Source organism: Loxodonta africana, chromosome 3, assembly GCF_030014295.1.
Source record: "Loxodonta africana isolate mLoxAfr1 chromosome 3, mLoxAfr1.hap2, whole genome shotgun sequence".
In the NCBI taxonomy this organism is placed as follows: Eukaryota; Metazoa; Chordata; class Mammalia; order Proboscidea; family Elephantidae; genus Loxodonta; species Loxodonta africana.
The window spans coordinates 9,420,415-9,446,564 of record NC_087344.1 but is presented as its reverse complement, the minus strand read 5'-3'; the positions used below and the strand labels follow the sequence as shown (position 1 = coordinate 9,446,564).

Below are 26,150 nucleotides of genomic sequence, written 5' to 3'. Positions count from 1 at the left end.
GGAACTCTGGGGGGCGGAGTTAGAGACCTCCCCACCTCGACAAGGCCCAAGGGTGCTTAGGGTCCGCTTGGATGGGAACGAAGGGAGGCGCCGGGCTCCAAGGCGAGAGGCAGTGGGGCTGAAGTTCGTCCTGCTTTTCCTAAAGTTAAGGGCGGATTGACCTGGGACTGGGAGAGGGGCGGTGCAATGAGTGGGCGGGGCCAGTGCGGAGGGGGGCCGGGCGACGCTCTAAGGGGCGGGGCCCACTGGAAGGACGGGCCAAGCAGAGTTCTCCAAGGGGGCGGGGCAGGGGCGTGGTTAGTTGCTGAGAAACGATCTAAGGGGGCGGAGCTGGAACGAGGGGCGGGGTAAGAGCCTGGGAGGCCAGGGGGCGGGGCGTGGAGAGGCGGGGCCAGGTGACTGGGCTCAGCTCCCGTCGGGTGCGGCCAGGGGAAGCTGGGCCTGGCTGGGGCGGGGAGGGTGGGGCCAGGAGTCGCAGAACCTCAGGCCCCAGCCTCGAGAGAGCCCCGCGAGTCCAGCCCAGGTGAGCAGGGGAGCCCCAGACCCGTCCAGGACCAAGGGATTACTGGGGAGGGGCGTCTTCACTTTCCAAGTGGGGCCACTGGCTCGGAAGCAGGATGTGAATATCTGTCCCCGCGCATTCGCGAGTGGAGAAGAGGTCGACGAGTGCGTGGTGGGTCCCCGAGCTGCACGCGTTGTCGTGTACCTGGATGCACCTGGGCGCACCTGGACGTGCCCCTCTCCGTGTGTGTCCTGTGCAGCAGCGAAAATCTCTCTGGTTCCACTTTTCCTTTTTTTTTAGGCCACAAATCAGGTCGTGTCCCTCCCTCCTTCCAGGAAGCCCTGGTTAAATTGGTCCACCACTGCTTGCATGGTCTTGCCCCTGCCGGCCACCTCCCTCCTGACCTCACTGCCCCTCCCCTTCTGTTCCTGGCTCCTCACCTTTCAGCTGCACTGACCCTCTCAAGGATTTTAAACGTCAAGAGCAAGCTCATTCTTTGCATTTCCTGTACCCCCCACCTGGGCTGCCCTCTCTCCAAATCTTTGTGTAACCGCCTCCTTCTCTTACCGAGGACTCCGCTCCAGGGGCACCTCGTGGGGGTGGCCTTCCTGAACACCCTGTTTAAAGTAGCCTGTCGCGTCCCTCCTTACCAAAAAAAAAAAAAAAAAAACCTGTTGCCAGGGAGTCGATTCCAACTCATGGCGATCCGTTACGCATTACAAAGTAGAACTACTCCATAGGGTCCTCTTGGTTGTCATCTTATAAAAGCAGATTGCCAGGCCTTTCTCCCGAGGTCCACAGGGTGGGTTCGAACCACCAACTGTTTGTGCCACCCAAGAATCACACCTCCCTGTTTAATCCTTCGTTGATTACCCTTAGAAATTCTTTTCTCCATTCTTTGTGTGCTGGTTTGATGTCTGACTCGTCCACCAAAAGGTAAGGTTGGGGGAGGGCAGGGCCTTTGTCTCCTTCCTCACTGTGTCTCCAAGGTCTAGAACAGAGCCTGGCACACAATAAGGGCTCAACCAATCACGGTTTGTCCAATGTTGAGTAGGAGACCCCATGTCTGTCTATGTCCTTGTTGTCTGCAAGTAGGTGGCCATCCCCCTGTACCTGTGCCGACGTGTGTATCCTCTGACACAACACCGGCATGAAAACCCCCCTCTCCCTCTTCCCCGTGGAGTCCCTGGGTGGTGCAAATGGTTAAGAGCTCAGCTACTAATCAAAAGGTTGGATGTTTGAGTCCACCCAGAGGCACCTCAGAAGAAAGGCCTGGCAATCTACTTCCAAAAACTCAGCCATGGAAAACCCTATGGAGCACAGTTCTACTCTGACACACATGGGGTCACCATGAGGCGGAATCAACTCAACAGCATCTGGTCTGGTCTCTAGTCTCTTCCTCATGTTTCCCCTCCCCCATCCCAGATCCAGCCCCTTTCCTCTTTCCCCTGCCCAAATATTCAGAAATTATCCCAAAGGACCCAGAGGCAGGCGGCTGGCTGAGCTGGCCTTTGGCTGACCTGTGCTCCATCTGAGCTCTCCAAATGTCCAACAACCTTGGCAGTGACCCACTTCTGTCTCCCCAGTAAGCAAGGTATGGGTCAGAGGGACCAGGGATTAGGCGACTCTATGACTGAGGAGGCCAGGCCCAGCTGACAAACAGGAGGTGTACAGGTATCCAGGAGACACACCTGGTGCTCAGGTATGCAGTGCCTGGAGCCAACTCCCTGCCCAGTGCCCCACCCCTAAAGTCACAGAGGGCTGGTCTGGGAACTTCGTGGCCCTGCCAGGCCCTCAGCCAGGCTGACTCAGGAGGCAGGAATCCCTCTCTATTTCCCTGCAGACCCTGGAAGACCTTTGGGGGTTGGGGCAAGCAGACCCCTTCTTTCCTGCCATCCTCAGGCCTGTGTGATTACAGAATGTTTGACACCTAAATTTGATCATCGTAATAACAAAATATATCTGTTCCAAAATATAAGAAGAATGCGCAGATGTAAAATTGTTGTTTGCTGACATTTCTCCAGAATGTGACCCTTGAAGGTCCTTAAAGATGGTGTCACATTCGAAAGCAATGTACAAGTAAGATTTTCTCATATCCTAAGAATCCCCAAGTGTGCACATAGCTTGCTGAGAAGCCATGGACATTTGTAAGTTAAATTCACACAATCTGGAATGTTCTTTCACCCAGAAAGCCACTGGGATCGCTCCCTCAAAATCCTTCCAGTCTTTACTCAATGAAAATTTCCTCAGCCATCTTATCAAAAATGTGAACCACACCACGCAAACCTTCATATCCCATCCCTGGAGGTTTGGTTTCCTGGTTTGGGTGGTTTAGTTTTAATACTTAGCACACTCTGACTGACTCAAAAAAAAAAAAAGAAATCCAGTTCCTGTAGCGTCTATTCTGATTCATGACGACCTCATGTGTGTGTGAGCAGAGCTGTGCTCTATAGGATTTTCAATGATTATGACCTTTCAGGAGCAGATCGCCAGGCCTTTCTTCCAAGACACCTCTGGGTGGGCTAGAACCATCAACCTTTCGGTTGGTAGCTGAGTGCTTAACCATCTGCACCCCTCAGGGACCCCTTGACCTACTCCAACATGTGTTTGTTTTCTTCATTGCTGTCACTCTTGCCCCCAGAACATCAGCTGTTCACTGCTGGGCCCCAGTTCCTGGTGCAGCACCTGGCACACTGTTGATGCCCTATAAATATTGATTGAGTGCAGTAGTTAATTACATTTCTATGAAATGCGGCATTAAGCCATCTTCTCTGATGTTTTCCTTCATGAAAATTGCATTGCATTTCAAAGCAATGCGTAGGTTAGGTCTTCTGGCTTTGCAAGAATCCCAGTGAATGCATGACTGCTTCCAAGATATCCCAGCCTATTCTAAGTTAGACAACGCACTGCTGTGGAGTCAATTCTGACTCAGAGCGACCCTATACGACAGAGAAGAACGGCCCCCTAGGGTGCCCAAGGCTGTAAATCTACAGAAGCAGACTGCCACATCTTTCTCCTGCAGAGCGCCTGGTGGGTTCAAACCACCGACTTTTTGGTTAGCAGCCAAGTGCTTTAACCACAGTGCCACCAGAGCTCAAATTAAACCAGTTACTCATAAAACAAAAAAAAAAAAAAAACACATTGCTGTCAAGTAGATTCCAACCATGATGATCTAATATGTTACAGAGTAGAACTGCCCCCTAGATTTTCTAGGCTGTAATCGTTACAGAAGCAGATTGCCAGGTCTTTCCTCCACGGTAGTGCTGGGTAGGTTCAAACTGCCAACCTTTAGATTAGCAGGTGAGCACAAACCATTTGTGCCCCCCTCAGGGACCTCAGTTTACTCATAGTCATATATATATCGAAAACCCATTGCTGTCGAGTCAGTTCTGACTCATAGCAACCCCACAGGTCAGAGAAGAACTGCCCTATAGGGTTTTCAAGGAGCACCTGGTGGATTTGAACTGCCAACCTGTTGGTTAGCAACCAAACACTTAACCACTACACCACCAGGGCCCATATATATATAGTTGTATATCGTTTTTTGAGTTTTTTACATATATATATATATATATATATATATATTGGTTATTAGTTGCCATCAAGTTGAGTCTGATTCATGATGACCATATATATAACAGAACAAAATGCTGCCCTATCTGCCCCTTCATGATTCTGGCGTGTTTCAGTCCATCCTTGTGCGTCCCAGCTTGGAGGCTTATCTTCCAGTGCTGTATCAGATATATTCTGTTGTGAGCCCTAAGGTTTTCATTGACTGACTTTCAGAAGTAGATTGCCAGGCCTTTCTTCCTACTCTGTTTTAGTCTGGAAGCTCTGCTGAAACCAATTCACCACGGGTGATCCTGCTGGTATTTGAAATACCAATGGCACAGCGTCCAACATCATAGTAACACGTAAGCTACCACAGTAGGACAAACTGGCAAGTGGGTGGTATGGATATATGTATTTGTATATGTGTGTGTATAAATATATATATATGTATATTTGGCATTTTAAGGTTTGCTAGGATACGGGCTGCAGTGTCCAAAACTAAGGGGAACATGGAAGGGCCAACACAGACACTCAGGAAGCTAGAGTCATTATTCCCATTTTACAGATGTTGAAGACTGAAGCCTGTTAAAGATACGAAGCTCAGCCCTGGCACCCTCTGCACCCAAGAGTTCCATGCAGGTGCCACAGGATGGAGAGGACCTTGCCAGCCAACCCTGGTACCACGGCCCCCTGTCCCGCCAGGTACCACCTCCTGCAGGGCCTCAGCAGCGTCTGTGGGGGCCCTCCCCCACCCTTGGCATGCTGGGGACTCCTAAGTCCTGGGCCAGGGGTTTAGGGCCAAGGTCTGTTGGAAGGTTTGGCTAGGGGGCTGGAGACCTGAAGCTTGGTTGGCTTGGCCTGTCACTCCTTATATTTAAATTGTTACTTTCTTTGGGATGGTGTGAGGATGGTGATGGAGATCGAAACCAAGCCAAACGTCCCCCAGAACCACTCCTCAGCCCCTCCTGTCTCTCCCTCTGGGCCCCAGGCACTTGTGGCTAGCAGGATCCCATCGCCCTCCTGGCATGATTAGGGTTAGGATCCACCCTCCACTGGTATGACCTCCACTGATTGGTTGTATTACACTAGATTGCATTGTGGAAAGTAATTACATTGCATTACATTATATGAAGTGATTACATTACACCCGCAGGTATAAAAAACCAAAAACCAACCCCAGTGCCGTCGAGTCGATTCCGACTCATAGCGACCCTATACGACAGAGTAGAACTACCCCATAGAGTTCCCAAGGAGCGCCTGGCAGATTCAGACTGCCGACCCTTTGGTTAGCAGCTGTAGCACTTAACCACTATGCCACCAGGGTTTCCTCCACAGGTATAGAAGTAAGGATTCCAACACCTATTTGGGGGGGACACAATTCAATCCATAATACAAGGATCGTTGTTGTTGTTAGGTGCCGTCAAGTCGGTTCTGACTCATAAAGACCCTATATACAACAGAATGAAACACTGCCTGGTCCTGCGCCATCCTCACAATTGTTGTTATGCTTGACCCCATTGTTGCAGCCACTGTGTCAATCCATCTCATTGAGGGTCTTCCTCTTTTTTGCTGACCCTGTACTCTACCAAGCATGATGTCCTTTTCTAGGGACCAAGCCCTCCAGATAACATGTCCAAAGTATGTGAGATGTAGCCTTGCCATGCTTGCTTCTCAGGAGCATTCTGGTTGTACAAGGATTAAGTAAGTTAATGTGTTGAACCCTTAAAGCAGTGTCTGGAACACAGTAAGAGCTATAGATGTGTCCACTGCACTTATTATCCAGCCCCCCTGTCCAGTTCTGCTTTGCCTATCTCTGGTGTCCTGGCCCCCCTGCCCCTGTTTTGATGCCAGCCACCACTGCTGGCATAAGAGTGCTCAAAAAACAAGGGATTTAGAGCCAGAATAGGGTGTTCTATAGGGTTTTCAATGGCTGATTTTTCAGAAGTAGATCACCAGGCCTTTCTTCCAAGGCACTTCTGGGTGGACTTGAACCTTCTACCTTTCCGTTAGCAGCAGGAAGTGTTAATGATTTGCATCACCCAGGGACCCCCCAAGATAGCACCAGCACAGTCCCCGGTGCTTGAGGAGTGGGGATCCAAAACTCTGCCCCAGAAATCAGTCAGGACCCAAGTCCTTTCTAATTTGTGGCTCCACCACCCCCCAGGATGTCTGTCTTGCTGATAGAGTACGTCCTCCAAAACTTTCTCTCCCATCCCATTGGGCAGAACTCATCACATGACCCTAACTGCAAGGGAGCCTGGGAACTGTAGTCCAGTTGTGTGCCCATGAGAAAACGGGAAATGGTTTGGTGAAAAACGACCCCGTCTCTGCCACAGAAGTTTAATTGGGGTGGTTTTGGGTCTTGGGTGGGGGGCCACCATTCAATGCTTGTCTGGGCCCACTCCTAAATGCCCCATCCCCTGTCTCCCATACTAGAAGGCCGAGGCTCTCCTTCAGCAAGATGGTGACTTCCTGGTTCGTGCTTCTGGGTCCCGCGGGGGCCACCCCGTGCTCACCTGCCGCTGGCGAGGCTCTGTCCTTCACTTCGAGGTGCTACGTGTGGCGCTGCGGCCCCGGCCAGGCCGGCCTCCGGCCCTCTTCCAGCTGGAGGACGAGCGCTTCCCCAGCCTGCCGGCCCTGGTCCGCAGCTACGTGACCGGTCAGCGCCCACTGTCCCAGGCTACAGGGGCCGTGGCCTCCCGGCCTGTGACCCGCCAGGGGCCTCTACCGCGCAGCTTTAGCGAGGACGCCCTTACAGACAGCCCAGCTTGGAGAGAGCCACTCAGGTACTCAAGACAGTACTCAGTCACCCCAGGGCTTTTCAACCTGGGCACCATCAACGTTTAACCAACCAATTACCATTGAGCACATTAGGACTTATGGGGACCTCATGTGTATGCTCCGTCCCTAGGGTTTTCAATGACTGATTTCTCAAAAGCAGGTTGCCAGGCCTTTCTTCCAAGACACCTCTGTGCGGACTCTCAAACCTTTCTGCTAGCAGCTGAGCATGTCAGAGGTTTGCACCACCCAGGAACGTCTATCAATATTTGAAGACCGATAATTTCCTGTTATGGGGGGCCATGCAGTGCACCGCAGGGTGTTTAGCAACATCTCCGGGCTCTAACTAGTAGATACCAGTAGCAAACACACACACCACAGTTGTGACAACTACAAAAGTCTCCAGACATTGTCAAGTGTCCCCGGGGAGCAGAATCACCCTGGTTGAGAGCCTCTGGTTTAGAAGGAGTGGATGCAGGGTTTTCTGGCCTGTGGTGGGACTTCCCCATTTCAGCTGGGGCTACAGTTCTCCTCCATCTCTGCCTCCAGGACTAGAAAGTGGAGCGACAGTCAGCCAGCAGGTCTGGAGCATACGGGGCAGTCAAGAGAGGACCATTCTGGACCAGGTGAGGATCTACCAAAGTGGCTTTGGGCAGGTGATTTAACCTGTTGGGGCCTCATATTTTTCCTCTGGAAAATGAGAACAATCATGCTCTCAAAGTTGTCACCAGGACTTTAAAAGCTCAGACTCACAGCAGTCCTATAGGACAGAGAATAACTGCCCCATAAGGTTTCCAAGGCTGTAGTCTTCACAGAAGCAGACTGCCTCATCTTTCTCCGAAGGCAGGGCTGGTGGGCTCAAACCACCAGCCTTCGGTTTACCAGCCGAGCTTTTAACCGCTGCACCACCAGGGCTCCTTGGGGACTTTGTAGGGGCTTAAAAATACGTGTTTACAATTATTCCAAGAACTCATTCATGTTCTAACCCCAGCTGGCCTCTCTAACCACAACTCCTGCCGTATATCTCCTTGCTCCAGTCATATAGGCTTCCTTTCCATTGCTGGAACCCTCCAAGTTTGTGCCTGCCTCAGGGCCTTTGCACTTGCTGTCCCCTCTGTTGGAAAGTCCATTGCCCTCATCTTTTTCAGACCAGCTGCTTCTCATCTGAAATAATACACAAACTCCAGGGAAAAGGCTGTCTTTAACCTAGCGGAAAAAGGATATACATAGGGTGAAGCTGCTGAGCTTCCGTGCCCCCAGGGGACAGGTTTACCCTCCCAAGAGCAGATGTTTGCTCTCTCCACCCAGGAATCTCCTTTGAGCCTCCATCTTCCAAGGCCTTTTCTTGGTCTTACCATGCAGCCATGGTAGATGACATCATGCCTCCTGAGACTTAGTCATCATCAGGCCGCAGGTGGTCCCTCTTGGTCTGGCCACCCCCACTCATTGGCCTCAGGTATGGCTGGCTCACAGGAACCGGGATGAAAAAACAAATTGTTTACTGCAAAGTGGTTACACACTTTGCATCATCCAACATGAGTTTTTCAATGCAACTGCCCTGACCAACCTAGCTAAAGAAGAACCCTCTCCTTTCCCATCCCGTCCCCCCATTCAACATGAGCCACCATGTGTGCTGGGCACTGAACTAAGTGCTGGGATGCATCAGTGAACAAGAAAGATGAAGACCTCTGCTCAAGTTGAGCCAACATCCTGTTAGCAGAAGACGGATTATACACATCAGAAATAAGTATACTTTGTTGTTGCAATCGAGTCAGTCCTGATCCATGGCAACCCCGTGTTTTACAGAGTAGAACTAATCCATAAGGTTTTCTTGGCTGTAATCTTAACAAAAACAGATTGCCAGGTCTTCTCTTCCACAGTACCACTGGGTGGGCTTGAACCGCTAACCTTTAGGTTAACAGTTGGGTGCAAACCAGTTGTGCTGCCTAGGGGCCTTATCACACATACCAACTCATAGCTATGAGTTGATTCAAACTGCAGACCTTTTATTTAGCAGCCATAGCTCTTAACCACTGCGCTACCAGGGTCTCCATGAGCCGGAATCGACCTGACGGCAGAGTTTGGATTTTTTTTTGGTTGGGGGCCTTATGTATGCTTGTTGCTGTGCTGCGTTGATTCCAATTCATGGCGACCCCACACGTGCAGAGTAGAACAATGCTCCATAGGGTTTTCAAGCCTGTGACCTTTCAGAAGCAGATCGCCAGGCTTTTCTTCTGAGGAGAGTTCCGACCACCAACGTTTTGGCTGGTAGCTGAGCACTTAACCTCAATGAGAAAGATTTGAAGGAGATAAGGGGGCAAATGATGTAGCTAACTGGGGGTGAGAGTGACCCAGGCAGAAGGGACAGCCAGTGCAAAGGCCCTGAGGCCTGAACAAGGGTTTGAACTGTTCACTCAACCCAAGAAGAGTGAAGCTGAAGCAGTGGGAGTAAAGGGAGGAGAGAGCTCCCAGGACTCAGATTGCAAGAGATTTTTTGGCCACTGTGAGGACCCTTACTTAGAGTGGGTTGGAAACCTTGGACAGTTTTGAGCCCCTAGTTGTTATTAGGGCCCTTGGTGGTGCAGTGGTTAAGCATTTGGCTGCTAACCAAAAGGTCACCAGAATCCACCCATCACTTCTTGGAAACCATATGGGGCAGTTCGACTCTGTCCTATAGGGTCTCTATGAGTTGGACTTGATGGTAACAGGTTTGGTTTTTTGTTTTTTGGTTTTTTTGGTTTAGTTGTTAGGTGCCATGGAGTCAATTCTGACTCACAGCAGACCCATGTGACAGAGTAGAACTGCCTCACGGGGTTTTCTCGGCTGTAATCTTTAGGAGAGCAGGTTGGCAGATCTTTCTTCTGCAGAGCCGCTAGGTGGGTGTGAACCACCAACCTTTCACTCAGCAGCCAAGCCCTGAACCACTGCACCACCAGGGTTTCTTTGAGCCCCTGGAACACGGCCTATTTAAATGCTCATAAATACAGAGTCTCCCAAAAGTCTTGGAGCAGTTTTCGGCTTTAATAACCCCAAAAGTAAACATGCCACAAACTTAGGACAGACATCATAAGCAAGTTATATATGCTTTGTTGTTGCCGTCGAGTTGATTCCGACTCTTGGTGATCCCATGTATTACAGAGTACAACTGCCCCGTAGGGTTTTCTTGGCTATAATCTTTACGGAAGCAGAACACCAGGCTTCTCTTCCACGGTACATAAACTTTAACATAAAGTTTATCATCTTAACCATCTTTCAGCGTACAATTCAGCGGCATTAGAACCTTCAGAATGTTCTGTAGCCATCACCACTATCCATTTCCCAAACAGAGTTCTGTGCTCATTAAACATTACCCCCTCTCCACTCCTCAGAGCCTCTGGTCTACTTTCCATTCCTATGAATTTGCTTATTTTAAGTATTAGTGGAATCCTACAATATTTGTCCTTTCGTGGCTAACTTATGTCACTCAGCATAATGTCCTCAAGGTTCATCCATGTCGTAGTATGTATCAGAACTTCATTCCTTTTTTCTGGCTGAGTAATATTCCATTGTATGAATGGACAACCACCTTGTGTTCAACCATTCGTCTGTTGATGGACGCTTGGGTTTTTGCCACCTTTTGGCTGTTGTGAATAATGCTGCAGTGAACACTGGTGTACAAGGATCTGAGTCCCTGCTTTCAGTTCTTTGGGGTATATAGCTAACAGTGGGATTGCTGAGTCATGTAGTAATTCCATGTTAACTTTTTGAGGAACCGCCAAACTATTTTCCACGGCAGCTGCCTGTTTTTATATTCCTAGCAACTGTGTATGAGGGTTCCAATTTCTTCATATCCTCGCCAACACTTGTTAATTTCCTTTTTTTTTTTAATAGTAGGGTATCTCATGGTGGGTTTTATTTGCACTTCCCTAATGACTAATTCGGGTCTGGGTTTTGTGCCAATGGGACCCTTTGGCTTCAAGCTGTCAGGGCTAGCCCTTATGTAGTTTTGGGAATCTTGAATAATACTTTTTTTTTTTTTTTAATTTTACTATGCCTGACAAAACATATGCCATCTCAACAATTTTGTCACGTACAATTCAGTGACACTGATGACATTCTTCAAGTTGTACACCGAATCTTGCTATCTTTTCAAATCATTCCATTAACCTAAAGTCACTGCCCCATTAGCAAAAACACCCTCTTTCCCCCTCCCTTCCCCCCCGGTGGCCACTAATAATCTTTGGTTTCCATATATTTCCTTACTTCGTATAAGTGAGGTCATACAGTATCTGCCCTTTTGAGACTGACGGCTTTCACTCAACATGATGTTTTCACGGTTCATCCAGGCTGTGGCGTGCATCGGGACTGCATTTCTCTTGTGAAAAGTGCTGCAGTGAACACTGGTGTACAGGTTTCTGTTCGCGTTCCTGCCTTCCCTTCTTCTGGGTATATACCTAGGAGTGGGATTGCTGGGTCATATGGTAGTTCTCGTGGTGCGGTGGCTAAGAGCCATGGCTGCTAAACAAAAGGTCGACAGTTCGAATCCACCAGCCACTCTTTGGAAACCCTATAGGGCAGTTCTGCTCTGTCCTATAGAGTCGCTATGAGTCAGAATTGACTTGATGGCAACGGGTTTGGTTTTTTTTTTTAGTTTACGGTCGCTCTGTGTTCAACATTTTGAGGAGCCAACAAACTCTTTCCCACAGAGGCTGTACCATTTCTGAATAGTATGTTTTTAATTTTGTTCGATCAGTGCTTGCCATTTTCAATCAGCAGGACAAAAACAAAGAATTCAGGTTTAAAATGTATTCTTCAAAATTCACGTAAGCATCAAAAAAAGTTAAATCGTGTCCCAGCTCTTCGTAAATGTGTAGCATTTATACCAGTGAAGTTGTTCATGTCTGAATTTGCACTACACTGTGAGTGAACCAGGCAGATGGTAGCCAATTAATCCCTCGCCCTCTACCCTGCTGTCTTCTCTGTGTACCCCATCACCCCCTCTTGTATGACCCCTAGGAGCCTTGGCCTTGCCCCGATCTGCTCTGCCTCGGACAGGCAGTGACCCCTTGCTGTTGAAGACCCAGACTCCCCTGGGGGCTGTTGCTGACAGCCTCAGGGCCTCCGATGGGCAGCTTCATGCCAAGGCACCCACCAAGCCCCCCCGGACACCCTCCCTGGTGCCGCCTGAGGCCTCCGGACGCCCCCCAACATACTGTGAGCTGGTGCCCCGTGTGCCCAGTGCACAGGGAGCACCCCCTGGCCAAGGCTGCCCAGAGCCAGAGACCCCATGGTGGGAGGCCCATGAGGAGGAGGAGGATGAGGAAGACAGAACTTTCCAGAGACCCCAGGCCCAGGTCTCTTTCTGCCACCCTGATACCCCATCTCGCCTGCTGGGCCCCAAGAACCGGCCCCTGGAACCCGGGGTCCTGCACACTCTCCGGGGCCTGTTCCTGGAGCACCATCCTAGGAGCACTGCCCTCCACCTGCTGTTGGTGGACTGCCAGGTCAGTCACCTGCTGGTGACAGGTAAGGTCGCTTTAGCCCCAATGGCACCTTACACCCATATACTCATTCTGCTTACGGGAGCTCCCTGCCTTTCCCCCCCATCCCCAGGCCACAGGCCTCCTGGGAGTGACCAGGGCTCAGAAGAGAGCCATGGGAGTCACCTCTGGCCTGGAGCTGCTTACACTTCCCCAAGGGCATCGCTTGAGGTTGGAACTGCTGGAGAGGTGAGCCGGCTGCCTGGAACCTTCGATGAGGGGGAAAGGGGGCGCTGCTTCTTCCCTCTCCAAGGGTCTCCAAATCTCTCCCCCTTCATCGCCCCCCAGGGAGGAGGTGAGAAGGGCAATGCGACCTCTGATCCCCTCTCGTCCCCATATTACAAACCTCCCCAACTAACCCCAGACCCTTGCCCTCCGCCTCCATAGGCAAGAGGCACTGGCGCTGGCCGGGGCGCTGGCCGTGCTGGGATGCGCAGGGCCGCTGGAGGAACGCGCGGCCGCGCTGAGGGGCCTGGTGGAGCTGGCGCTGGCGCTGCGGCCAGGGGCCGCAGGGGACCTGCCGGGGCTGGCCGCGGTCATGGGCGCCCTGCTCATGCCCCAGGTGCTGGGGGAGAAGGGCTGGGGAGGCGGCCGTGCAGGTGACGGGGGAGAGGAGGCAAGCTCTGTTCTCATCCCGCGCACTCAGGTGTCCCGGTTGGAGCGCACATGGCGCCAGCTCCGGCGAAGCTACACGGAAGCGGCGCTGGCCTTCGAACAGGAGCTGAAGCCGCTGATGCGGGCGCTGGACGAGAGCACCGGTGAGTGAGGGTTCGCTGTGTGGTGTCGCCTGGACCTCCAGACCTACTCCATTCGCACCCAACCTAGCCCCAGGCCCCGCCCCTAATTCTGTCCTAGGCTTCGCCCCCTGCCCTAGGCTCTGCCTTTAACCCTCTGGGCTAGGCACCACCCTCATCGTCGCTCCGTGCCCCGCCTCCTGCCTGTCATAGACCCGGCCCCTGTCCCAAGGCCCGCCCCCCGTATTTCTGTCCTAGGCACCGCCCCGTACCCTAGGCTCTGCCCTTAAACCAGCTCCCTCTCCAGTACTAAGTTCCACTCTCTACTTCTGCCCCAAACCCCGCCCGTTGCTTCTTCACAGGCCCTACTGCTTTGTCTGTTCTAAACCCTGTACCCTGTCCTAGGCCCGCCCTTTACCTAGACCTTGTCCCACCCTACGTGTGCCCTCCAGTCCCCGCCCCATCTGTCCTAGGTACCCTCCTCGGCCCCATGCCCCGCCCCTGTTCTGCCTTAGGCTCCGCCCCCTCCGTCCAGGCCCCGCCCACTGGCCCAGCCCAGCCCCTCCAACTCTGCAGGACCCTGCCAGCCCGGCGAGGTGGCGCTGCCGCACGTAGCACCCGTGGTACGTCTGCTGGAGGGTGAGGAACTGCCGGGGCAGCCAGACGAGAGCTGTGAGCAGCTGCTGCGCACCCTGAGCGGGGCGCGTCGCATGGCCAGGGACGCGCCCAAGTTCCGTGAGGTGGCAGCCCAGCGCCTGCGAGGTGAGCGCCCCCTCCCTGCCGGAGGGCCCTGACTCCAGGAACACCCCTGCCTGCTCCAACTGGATGCCCCACCCCAGTCCGGCCAGGGAACTGCAAGTCCTGCCACGCCTACCAGAGCCACACCTCTCTCCTATCCTGGGGCAGCCCCACCTCCAGGGGCCCCCACGTGGGGCATTCCCGTCTTCAGTGAGGACCTTAGCACTCGTACTTTCCCCCAACCCGACAGGAGAGGCACCTCAGAGCAGCCAGGGCGGCCCCACTCCAGGACAGGTGGGGCCCCCAAAGTCTCTTCCCTGGGCAGCCTGCGCCCACCAGCTCCTCAGCCCCATCCCCCCCTACTGAGACCCAGGAGCCCCCTTCCCGCTAACTCCGCCCAGTCGCTTTGCACCGGGGCCAGAGTCCCTCTGGGCCCCTCCTGGGTCAAAGTCCTCAGGAGAAGGGCAGGTGCAGGAAGGGTGAGGCGGGTGCCCGGCCCCGCCCCCAGCCCGCCTGGTCCCTCCCTCAGGATTCCAGCTGAACCCTGAGCTGAAGGAGGCACTGACCACCAGCTTCCTGCGGAGGCTGCTCTGGGGGAGCCGGGGAGCGCAGGCACCACAGGCCCAGCGCCTCGAGAAGTTCCAGCGTGTCCTTAGCACCCTGTCGCAGCGCCTGGAGCCCGACGACTGAGAGCGTGATCATGTTCTTCCCACCCTGCACGGTGCTATGCATACCAAGGAAGTGGCCCCAGAACCCTCACTCAGTCACAGACTGTGGGGATCCGCCTCCTTCACATAATGGGTGTGGGGGGCAGGCTTGCAAGAGCCTATCCTGCCCCCTAAAATGCACATGGATCCTGGGGGGCAGCCTCTTTCCCTGCAGTACAAGATCCAGGTGTCTGCAGGCTCTGGACATGCCTGCCCCCTCCACATATATACCCCCCACAGCTGGGACACCCAAGAAGGCACCAGCAGCCCACCAATGGTGGACCCGTGGCTTTTGGTAAGAGAACCTAGGGAGGCAGCAGCAGCAGCCAAAGTTCAAATGTGACTCTGCCTCTTTAAATGCTGTGTGACTTCTTGTAGATGGCTTGCCCTCTCTGTGCCTGCCTGCAACATTAAAGTGAGACCGTGTGCTTTCTAGGATTGTTGGGGGATTAAAGCTCAATGTTTAAATGAGATCACGGGCACATAGTAGGCACCCAATGCTACCTGTTTTCAGGAAGCTGCACTACACACAGAAGGGATAAAGCCCAATGCCCTTCTCAAGCCAACTCCCAGGACGCAGCAGGGTTTTTGCCCAAGGACCCTGGTCAGCCCATGTCTGCCTCCAGCACCTCCCTCACTGTATGGCCTGTAAGGAGAGCAGTGATGGGGGATCCAGCCCCGATACCGATCCCATAATAAGGTCCAGACTTCAAGAACTTTTTGTCTTTTGTTTTTATATATAAAACAAAATGGCCCTAGCCGAGCGGCAGGAAGAAAAGATTTGACACATGAGTATGTACATCGGTGGTGAAAGGCACAGGGGGTCCATTTGGGGTGGGGGGTGGGGGGCAGCAGGTTACACAGGTCTCAGCCGAAGCCACGGGGGCAGAAATAAAGTGCGTAGGTCCTGGGGCCCCCCGTGGCCCAGAAGCAGCAGCCAACAGCCCCCCTCTTCCCGCCTCTGGCTCAGTTGAGCGTGACGCGGAGGTAGGAGGTGGGCACGTAGCCCTCCCCGCCCTGTTTCCGCCGGACTCGGGTCCAGCCATCGCCCTTGTCCTCCTCCATGAGACTGAGGTCTTCTCCCTCTGCCATGGAGATCGTGCCCTCACTGGACCCTGCCATGGGGGTGGGCCCCGGTCAGCTTTAGGCAAATTTGACCAGAATCAAGCCAAAGATAGGCCCCCAGCAAGGAGCATGCTTCCAAAACCCACCCGAGCCATCCTCACCTTCGAAGTGATAAATGGCCACACAATGACCTATGGGGCAGGCAGGTTCCTCCTCAAAGTCCTCATCGAACTCCGTGTAAATGGGGGTATCCTGACCCTCCTCAGAGGGCCGCTCTTCGGAGCTGGTTGGGAGAACAAGGGAGGTAAGGCCAGGCCTCTGGGGTCCCAGGGCCAGGCCCATGGCTGGCCTCCGACTCACCCCTCCTTGTCCTGTGAGTTGTGATTGCTGTCTTCCGGTGGGGCGCTGGCTGGGGGGTCAGGAGGCTGGGTGTGGCGACTCAGGCTGTCCCCCCGGTTGCTCAGGACACGGCTCTCGGCTTCTGCCAGCCAAGTCTGGGAGGAGGGACCTCATGATCAGGTCTGGGCACACTCTGGGGTCGGCCCACTTGGGGATCAGAGGTTTGCTGAGGTCACGCATGCACACCCAAGGCAGTGATAGGAAACAGCTGGAGAGCCCCGCCCCCCACCTCCCCACAGCACCCTCCCTGTTCTCCCTTACACCCAGGAGTGTGACTCAGCCTGGCCCGCTGGCCCCCGCCTCTCCCCAGGGGCCGCCACTGGGCCTGCCCTTACCTCATACTTCTGCACTTCCAACTTCAGCCGTTCAATGTTGCTCAGGGTTTCCGTGATCTGGGGCTCCAGGCTGGCAGGGTCCCCCATCTGGGGTGTCTTCTCATACACATCCTTCATTTTCTTCAGGGCTTCCCTAGGACCAGAGGGACAGGCAGATGAGAAAGAGGAGCCCCACGTGATTAAATAGGCAAAAAATAGGGGCTTAGCTTCAATCAAGCAGGTAGCAGGATACATAGTTTATGAGCCCAGATACTGGTACTTGACTGCCTTCTTTCAAATCCCAGCTTGGGCTTTTCCTAACTGTGTGAGCTGGGGGGAAGTTATTGAACCCTTCCCTCAAGAAGCTTGTCTTGGAATCGGGGATGATATCAACACGTGTATACACAGATACCAAGGAGCCCTGGTGGCACAGGGGTTAAGCACTCAGCTGCTAACCAACAGGTTGGTGGTTCACACTCACCCAGCAACTCTGAAGGAGAAAAGACATGGCGATCTGCTCCCATAAAAATTACGGCCTAGAAAACCCTATGGGCAGTTGTAACCTGCCCTATAGTGTCGCTATGAGTTGTACAGCACACAGCAAAACAACACACACGCACACCCCTCATGGGGGCGTTGGTTGTGAGGATTAGAACAGTGCCTGGTACACAGCGTTCTTGTTAGTTGCCATCAGCAACGCCACGCACAATGGAACGAAACACTGCTCAGTCCTGCGCCACCCCAACGATCAGTTGAGGATCAGACTGTTGTGATCAATAGGGTTTTCGCTGGCTGAATTTCAGAAGTCGATCGCCAGGCCTTTCTTCCTAGTCCATCTTAGCCTGGAAGCTCCACGGACACCTGTTCAGCATCCTACCAACATGCAAGCCTCCAGTGACAGCCAGGTGGTTGTGCATGAGGTGCACTGGCCGGGACTAGAACCCGGGTCTCCCACATGGAAGGTGAGAATTCTGCCAGTGAACCACTGATGCCCGCATTGGTATACAGCAAGTCTTAGCTATGGTTCACTCACTCATACATATTGAGTACCTACTGCATATCAGGCACTGGCCTAGGCACCAGAAATGTAGCCCTATAAACAAGACAAGATCTCAGCTCTGCTCAGAATCTCAGAAAAGTTTGGGAATTCTAGTGAATCCGTGTAAAGGGCTTAGACCAGTGCCTGGTATATAGGGAGTACTGTATAAATGCTAGTATTATTATTACTAGTCCCACTGTCCCTGTCTTCCTTCGAGTCTCTCTCTCTATATATAGGCAATAATGGATACAAGGAAGTCCTTGTCTGGTGCCAACAGTTAACGTGCTCAGCTGCTAACCAAAAGGTCAGGGGTTCAAGTTTACCCAGAGGCACCTTAGAAGAAATGGCTGGCAATCTAAAACCAGCCATAGAAAACCCTGTCAAGCACAGGTCTCCTCTGACACACATGAGGTCACCGTGAGTCAGAATCAATTTGGCAGCAACTGGGTTTCATGGCTACAAGCACAGACCTTTGGGATATGTCAGACCTGGGCTCAACTTCCTTCAAGGTCTAATGCCGGATCCATATTACAGCTGAGGAAACGGCGAAACAAACTGCCTGAGGCCTCAGAGACAGAGTTGGAATTCAAGGCTGGTTTGCCTTGATTCCAGAACATATATCCTTAACCCCTATACGATACTGCTCAAGAACTTTATAGTTCTGAATGGAACTTTGCACCAATAAAAGCTGTTTTCTCCAAGAGGTTATATGCAGACAGCAAGATAGAATTTGGCTGCCTATTTACAAGTGGCAAACGTCATTCCTATTATGTAACAGGACTGGAAGAGGATCATCTTGCTTGGAAAGAGTGAGAGTGAAGGCTTTTTTTAAATATCTGGCAGATTTTTTATTGTTAATATTTTAAGTGCTTTAGTTATTTAAAGAGATATTCAGGTGCTCTTTTTTTTCTTTTAGCCCATTAATGTGGTGAATTAGATAGACAGATTTTTTGATATTGAACCATCTTTCCATTACTGGGATAACACCCAACTGACACGATATATTATTATTTTTTAATACACCATTTGCTTGGCTAAGATTTTGCATCTAAGATCATGTTGTTGCTAGGTGCTGCCCAGTTGATTTTGACTCGTAGTGACCCCTGAGTAGATCTGCCCCATAGGGTTTTCTTGGCTGTAATCTTTTTTTTTTTAATTGTATTTTAGATGAAGTTTTACAGAACAAATTAGTTTCTCCTTAAACAATTAATACGCATCTCGTTTTCTGACATTGGTAGCCAACCCCACGATATGTCAACACTCTCTCCTTCTTAAGCTTGGGTTCCCCATTACCAGCTTTCCTGTCCCTTCCTGCCTTCTCATGCCTGCCCCTGGTCTGGTGTGCCCATTTAGTCTCGTTTTGTTTTATGGGTTGGCCCTAATCTTTATAGAAGCAGATCACCAAGGGTTTTCTCCTACAGAGCACGTGGGTGGGTTCAAACTGGCAACCTTTCAATTAGCAGCCGAGCACTTAACCATCTGCACCACCAGAGTTCTCTTCTAAGATCATAAGTGAAATAGAATGAGCCCATAATTTTATATTCTTAGATTCTTATTGGCTGATTTTGGAATGGAGGTTCCCCCAGCCCCCTAAATAAGCTGGGCAGCTTTCACTCTTGGTTTGCTGGAATTAATTGCATAAGGTGGGAATTAGCCATTTCTGACAAGTGTGGTAGGAATCACCTGTAAGACCATCAGGGCCTGGAGTTTGTTGGGGAAGAAAGTTCTTTGAGTATGACTGAAATTCAATTCATTGATTATTTTACATTTTCCCTTGTCTGCTTCCTCCCGCTTACCTCTGATCGACCTCCTTCTGTAGTTCACGATTTCGTTCTTCCAGCTGCTGTTGAAGCCGCTTTCTCTGCTGCTCTGGGGGCAAGTGGCTGAAATCCTCGGTCACCACTGTCTGCAAAGCAGGAAGACGACCGAGTTTGGGATCATGGAGTCCCAGCTTCCAAGCTCTGCACTCATAAACACGCCAAGTCTACCTTCCTCCCAGTCCAACTTTCTTGGGGGCGTGGCCATGCACAGAGCAAAGCAGGTCCAGGCAACTGAGGAAGGAGCCCAGCTGGCGGCAGGAAGCGAGTCCAGGGTCCCGCCACCCAGCCGCTGGGTGGGCCAGCGCCCCTTCCTCCCCCGAGGCCTCACTTACCCCACGGCTGCCTCGAAGGCTGCGGAAAGATGCTAGCCGCGGTTTGACCGACTTACTGATCTCGCTCAGTATGGCCAAGGGGTCACGGCCGGAGCGGGGGGACGGGGGTCCATTAGGCAATGTGGAGGGCAGGGGGCCCCCCAGAGGGGAGAGCAGTGGGGGACGTGGCTACCGGCAGAGCCAGAAAGGGATGGGGCCGGTGGGAGGGGTGGGGGGCAATGTAGAGAAGGAGGAGGATGGACGGAGAGATGCAAAACATAAAAAAAAAAGAAAACACAAAATGGAGAAAGAAAAAAACAAAACAAAACAAAACAAAAAAAACGGTAAGAAATCCACAACTCAAGATGCAAGACCACACACAGAGCAGAAAAGGCATGCGACAGTAACACAAAAACCTAGAGGTGGATGGAGTGGGGGTACTAGACTGTGAGCCAGAAGGCCGGAGCCCCCCCATTCCTATTTCTCCTACATCCCTTGAGCCCCACATCCAGTACCCAGGATGGGGCCTGGGGGACACGGCAGCCCCCATTTCTGTCCACTCAGCTCTCTGGGCTCACAGTCTAGAAGGTGGGGGAGACAGGGCCAGGGACCAAGGTCTCAGACAGGTGTGGGGACCATAGAAGTCACAACCAGGCTGAGAGGGGTCAAATGCAATGACTGGAGGGGTTATGGCTGAGGGGGGGTCAATGGTTAAGCTTGGCGGTTGGATGTGTAAGTCAGAGATGGGTATCCAAGTATAAGTCAGGAGAGATCAAAAGTATAAATAACTAGGGGGTCCAAAATATAAACTGGGGGGATGTGGGCTTTTCCAAGGTATAGACCAGGGGTGTCAGGTATATGCCGTGGTATGAGAGCCAAAAATCCCAAGAAGAAAGTGTCTGAGGCTGGGGACCCAGGAGCCCGTCAGCAGCATAGAGAGACTTAGGGAAGGCCCTGGGGCCAGTCTCCAGCCCTGAGCCCAGCCCTGAATTCCACCAGCAGCTCTTCTTCCAGCATCCCAAGAAGCAGCAGACAGACGCCACAGACCCCCCATCTGCCCCCCCTCAGCCTCAGGGGACACCCAGGCCAACCCGCCCATCTTCCTTCCCTCCAGCCTGGGCCAGCAGCCAAGAGGAAAATTCCTGCCCAGGACTCAGCGTTCTGGCGGCTGGGGCAGACTCAGTGGGGGCCCCCGCGGTCCCCACTCCTAGCCCCCCAAGGCCCCAGCCCCCACCTTGTTTTTCTTGCTGAAGGGCCAGCGCTTGGTGCGGCTACGGCCGGGGCCACGGAGATCCGGTCGTCCGTCGGAGGGGGTGCCCAGGCTGCTGTCAGAGGGTGCACGGTTCATGGGCTGGCTAAAGTCTTCAAATTCCACATCACCCGGGCGGGCAAAACCCGACTTGTGTAGCTCAATGAGGACCTGGGAGTCCTGGGGGAGGGGGCAGCAGGTGGGCAACCAGGGGTGAAACTGGGTGCCCAGCGTCAGGGACCCTCCCCCGCCCACCTGACCGGGACCACCCACGCACATTCTTGGCATCCACAGCATCTGAGGCCACCTTCATGCCCTCCAAGCACTTGGCGATAATGGGCACCACCTGCAGCTCAGCCTCGGACAGAAGCCCGTAACCAGCCCCCAGGCGGGTCGCACGACGCTCATCCATGTTTTGTAGCTTCTGCAGGGGTAGGGGCTCTGGGAAGTCACTCAAGTTCTCTGCCTCCCTTTTTTTATTAAAGGGGGAGGCTCAGGAACTACTAAAGGAGTGACTTTGGGCAAGTTTTGTGCCGCTGTTTTCCTCATCCATGAAGTGGGTACGCTGTTGCAGGCTCAGTGGTGCTGACGGACGGACAGGCTAGTGGCAAAGTATGAAGATCCATAGTGGAGGGAGCCCAAAGTAGTCAAGGTGGGAGACACATGGGACCAGTGGATCTCGGGGGAAGGAAATCTGAGGACCCCCCTTGCCTAGGAAGTCAGAAAAGCTTCTCAGAAAAAAAAGGGGGCAAGGCAGGGGCAGGAGGAGTGGGACAAGGGAGCCAGAGCTTTGAAGAAAAAGTAGACCTAGCACAGATGCTTCCAACTTCAGGATTGGGGCAGGGAGTTAAGTACGAGGCTAAAACAGAAGAGGGAAAATTTGAGACTGGTGGTGCAAATGGTCAAGCGCTCAGCTACTAAGTGAAAACTTGGCAATTCAAGTCAACCCAGCAGCGCCTTGGAAGAACAGCCTGGTGATCTACTCCCCAAAACTCAGCCATACGAAACCCTGCGGAGCACAGTTCTCCTCGGACACACATGGTATCGCCGTGAGTCAGAGTCGACTAGACAAAAACTGGTTTCCTGAGACCTGGAGCTTAGAGGGATGAGTAGGAGTTTCAAAAGGTAGAAAGACATTCTGGGCAGAAAAGAATAGTCTGAGCAAAAGGCAGGGCTCACTGTGTCTAAGTTTCTGATTCCCTTTCAATCTAGGGGATAGGAGAATGCAGCTGGGGTTTTGACAAGAAGGTAGGAGTTGGTCGATTTAGGAGTTTTTTGGGAAGGTGGGGCTTTGAGCACTTACATCAAATATCTGGGGCATCTGGGAAAAGTAGAAGTGGGCCTGGTCTCGGTTGAAGCGCTGTAGCTGGGCTGCATATTCGTTTTTGCTTTCTTCTGCCATGTGACTTCGGAGGTGAGCTTGCTGCTTGGCCTGAGGAGGATCAGAGCAGGAGTCTCTGTCAGGCTCTAGCCTTACCCAGCGCACCCGCCAGGCCTGCCCCAGAGTCCGTGCACACCTTCTCCACGTCAGCCTTGGTGGCATTGATATCCTGGTCCAGCCGCTCCGCAGTCTGGGCTGCCTTCTCAGCCTCCCGGCAGTCCCGCTCAAACTTACGCTTGCTCTGTGTCGAGGAAAGATCCAGAATGAAGGTGCCCCCACCCCCCAAGCTAGGGGCGTGGGCAGCCAAGGTTTCAGGGACTGGTGGGACGTCGCCCAGTGGATGAGGGTCAGTGAGCGTGCTGGGAGCCCACTGGGGAAGTCCAAGCCAGACAAAGGGGACAGCTGTGTGTATCAGACACCCTCGTCCTGCTCCTCTGGGCCAAAGCCACCCTCCACCCCCTGAAACTCACATTTTCCAGCTGTTTGAGGCCATTTTCCAGCTGTTGCTGGGCCCGCCGACCTTCCTGGAAGTGCTGTGAAGAGAGGGGTGACAAGACTCACCTGGGTTCCAGCAGTCCCTGAGTAGTGCAAATAGTTAAGCACTTGACTACTAAGCAAAAGGTTGGCAGTTCGAACCCACACCCAGAGGCACCTTGGAAGAAAGACCTGGTGACCTACTTCGGAAAAATTAGCCATTTAAAACCCTGGGAGCGCAGTTCTACTCTGACAGACATGGGGTCTCCACTGAGTCAGAATCAACTTGATGGCAAGTGGCTTTTGGTTGAGTTCCAGCAGGGGCGTTTGGGAAGACCCAGGGAGGGGCGCACCCACCATCTTCCTCTCCTGCTTCATCTCCTGAGAGTACTTGGCCAACTCGAGGCACACGCGGACACTCAGGTTCTCAGCCACCAGCTCCCGCTGCCCGGCAAAATCGTTCACCTCCTGGAGAATTTGCATGAAGGACTGCTGCTGGCTGAACCTGGGGCGGAGTGGGGGGCGGCGGCCAGCAGTCAGGCCCCCTTAGAGTCAGACACCCCAGGACCCACCTCCAGATGGGGAAGAGTAAGCCCCAAGACATTCAGCCCTGAGGCAATGATAATTGTAGTCCAGGATCCCGTACCCCCAACCCTTGAGTCAGATGCATTTTGGGACTCAAGAGGTTTTGGATTTTAGAAAAGGGGTGCAGTTCAGATAGCATCTATTATGCATCACCCCCACTGGGGTAGGGGGCAGATCCCGTAATCAAACACCATAAATATTTTTTTGCAGTAAGAGGTATTAACAGCCCCACACTAAGAAGGATCAAACCAAGACTATAATTAACATCACATCAGCTGGGGTCAGAGGTTGCTGCCAAGCAAGTTACAAAAAACTTTTCATCTCTAGAGCTTTTTGGGTTTTGGAATGGGTGGGGGCTTGTAATAAAATCATGAGGAGCTGGTGGTTCAAAGCCAGCCTGTGGCTCTGCAGGAAAAAGACCTGGTGATTATTTGCTCTCCCAGAGACTAATCAAAACACCAGACCCATTGCCATCGAGTCTAGGAAACCCTATGAGGCAGTTCTACTCTGTCACGTGGGGTCCCTATGAATCAGAATCGACTTGACGGCATATAGCAACAACAAGGAAGTCAAAGGAGACCCTGGGTGGTGCAAACGGTTAAGTGCTCAACTACTAGCTGAAAGGTTGGTGGTTTGAACCCACCCAGAAAAGCCTTTGAAGACAGACCTGGAGAGCTCCTTCAGAAAGTTCACAGCGTTGAAAACCCTATGAAGCGGTTTTATTCTGTACACACGGGGTCACCATGACTCAGAATCAAATCCGCACCAACTAACAACGACAATAAAGTCAAACACACGCTTACTATGTGCTGGGCATCGTTTTAACATCCTAACTGATTGAACATGAGCGCTACATGGTAGGTGGCATCGGCAGCAGCTTAACTGTTTCATGGATGAGGAAGACAGAGGCACAAACTGGCCCAGAGTCATTCCTTTAGTCACTGCTGGACCCTCCTCATTTAACATTGTTGCTGTGTGCCTTCGACTGGGTTCCAACTCAGAGCAACCCCATACAAGAGTAGAGCTGCCCCACCATGTTTTCTAGGCTGCAGTCTTTGGGGGAGCTGGTCACCAGGTCCCACAGAGCTGCTGGCTGTGTTGAAACCATCAACCTCTTGGTTAACAGCCTGGCCTTGAACAATTGCATGACCAGGGCTCCTTCTCCATTTAACAGGCAGAAAACTTTGAGCAACTTTAAAAGCCCTCCGCTAACAATACTGGGCTTAGGAGTCCAACTCAAGTGATACTGAGCCAGCACCCAGAACTCTTAGCTCGAGGCAGAAAGGAGAGGTGGAGGGACCTGCCTGGGGTAGCCCAGCTGAGGGAGAGGAAGTGGGACCAACCCCGCCCCAGTGTCAAGCCCTGAACCCCTCTCCCCACCCTTACTTGGACTCGGGGTCATCCTTGACAGGTCTCTTGGGCAGGTATTTTTTCACCAGGCTCCTGCGGGGAGACAGGCAGGCCGGCTGAGCCCCCAGCACTCCAGCCCATGCCGCTATCCCCCTGGCAGGTCCACCCTAGAGTCTCACCGGAGCTGTTTCGCGTAAGCCTGCTCCACCTCGGTCCGCTCTTTCACGAACTTCACGTATCTGTCCAGCAGGTCCAGCCCCCACTGCGTGTGGCGCTCAAGCACCTCAAACTGATCCTGGGGGTCGCGGAGGGGCAGGGGTCACGACCTTAGAACCCCAAAGCCGCAGGAAGACTAGGGGCCCCGGGAATTCCAAGGCTGGGATCTCCGAGGAGGCGTGGCTTCCCGGCCCCGCCCCGGAGCGGGGGTGGGGGAGGGAAGCAGGAAACCGGCGGGAACCCCCTCCCCTTCCCGGGAAGGGCCAAGGAACAGGGGCGGGGCTCCAGCAGGACGACAGGGACCCGTCTCCGAACGGCCAAGGCGGGCGTGGAATGGGGCAGGGCCCCTCCCCCAACCCGGGCTCCCCTAATCCCCCCCAAATTCCGGAAAATCCAGCCGGCCCAGCGTGAGTCAGGGCCAGAGGGGCAGGGTTCCTGCAACTTGGGGGGCCCCAGAATGACGGGGGAGCAGGCACCAGGTTCCCGGAGTCGCCATGCTTCCCGGAGACCCGATGGGTGACTCAGTTTCCCCCACTGACTCCAAGGAACCTCCTAAAGATATCCCAGAGTTGAAGGGGGCAATCTAGCTACTCCGCTGCACCCAGGAGCCCAGGGATGCCCCCGAACCAGAAAGGAGAGGGGTTAGAGGTTGGGACTAGGAGAGGGGGAAATTTCTGGGGCTTCCAGGGCTGGGGTTGGAAGAGGCCAGGTGCTGGGGCCGAACCTCGCAGCTCCCTCCCCTCAAGGCGTCCCAAAGCCCCTAGAAGCGACAAGGAGGGCAGTCCGGACTTCTGGGTCCCACGTGGGGGAGAGGTTGGCCAGAGGGTCCCCTCCCCCAGCCCAGGCGGACAGACGGGCGGCGGGCAGGGACCCAGGGGCCGTAAGATAAGCCGCCGGCCGGGCCAGGACGCCCAAAATAGGTGACCTCGCCCGGTCGCCCCAGCCCGGTCCCTAGACTTCTTCTGTCCGTCTCACTCGGAACGCAGTGCCTCAGTTTCCCTACATCGTTCCTGTAAGGTCTCCCTTCGCCCCCGGGCGTCCTGCAGCCAAACTCCAAAAGAACGCGGAGGGCGGGGACCCAGGGGTCGGTGAACGGGACAGCTCGGAGACTCTCGCCAAAGCCCAGCGGGGCAAAGGAGGGCGCCTGGGCCTTAGGAAGGGGGAACTTAGGGCCAGGATGATGGGACTCACCCACAGCTCAGTGCCCCAATCCATGCTGCTCCCGCCGAAGCCGCCGCCACCGCCGCCGCCCGGTCCCCGCCGCCCTCGCCCGCCGCCGGGAGACTCAGCCCAGGGCGGCGCGCCCGGCCCCGCCCCGCCCCTGCCCTGCCCACTCTGGAATAAACCACGCCCCCGCAGGATCAGCCCCGCCCCCGACCTCGCCATGCCTGGTCGAGGGGCGTGGTCTAGCGAGCGC

At 53.5% G+C, this 26,150-nt stretch overlaps 2 protein-coding genes across 7 annotated transcripts; one reads left to right on the top strand and one right to left on the bottom strand.

The window, feature by feature from the left end:
- Window positions 1-425: 425 nt before the first annotated feature.
- On the top strand, window positions 426-15,387 carry SH2D3A (SH2 domain containing 3A). Of its 4 annotated transcripts, XM_064280413.1 has the most exons (11): window positions 426-523; window positions 4,327-4,416; window positions 4,620-4,756; window positions 6,491-6,840; window positions 7,382-7,458; window positions 11,828-12,315; window positions 12,425-12,540; window positions 12,739-12,913; window positions 12,998-13,109; window positions 13,662-13,847; window positions 14,353-15,387. In XM_064280413.1, the coding sequence occupies exons 3-11, from the start codon at window positions 4,688-4,690 to the stop codon at window positions 14,511-14,513; spliced, it is 1,734 nt and encodes a 577-aa protein (XP_064136483.1). In that variant the 5' UTR covers window positions 426-523; window positions 4,327-4,416; window positions 4,620-4,687; the 3' UTR covers window positions 14,514-15,387. The 4 variants fall into 4 exon arrangements, with proteins under 4 accessions (XP_064136483.1, XP_064136480.1, XP_064136482.1 ...); XM_064280410.1 differs by having other exon boundaries at window positions 12,739-13,109; XM_064280412.1 differs by lacking the exon at window positions 4,327-4,416 and having other exon boundaries at window positions 452-523; window positions 12,739-13,109.
- Window positions 15,379-25,999, bottom strand: TRIP10 (thyroid hormone receptor interactor 10). 3 transcript variants are annotated; one of them, XM_010601031.3, is made up of 15 exons: window positions 25,925-25,999; window positions 24,697-24,812; window positions 24,554-24,610; window positions 22,940-23,087; window positions 22,579-22,641; window positions 22,245-22,349; window positions 22,031-22,159; window positions 21,005-21,151; window positions 20,713-20,907; window positions 19,500-19,667; window positions 19,144-19,253; window positions 16,330-16,462; window positions 15,956-16,089; window positions 15,757-15,878; window positions 15,379-15,645 (listed from the first exon to the last, which is right to left on the bottom strand). In XM_010601031.3, the coding sequence occupies exons 1-15, from the start codon at window positions 25,946-25,948 to the stop codon at window positions 15,497-15,499; spliced, it is 1,800 nt and encodes a 599-aa protein (XP_010599333.2). In that variant the 5' UTR covers window positions 25,949-25,999; the 3' UTR covers window positions 15,379-15,496. The 3 variants fall into 3 exon arrangements, with proteins under 3 accessions (XP_010599333.2, XP_003421692.2, XP_064136484.1); XM_003421644.3 differs by lacking the exon at window positions 19,500-19,667; XM_064280414.1 differs by lacking the exons at window positions 19,500-19,667; window positions 24,697-24,812; window positions 25,925-25,999 and having other exon boundaries at window positions 22,940-23,050; window positions 24,554-24,599.
- Window positions 26,000-26,150: the final 151 nt, after the last annotated feature.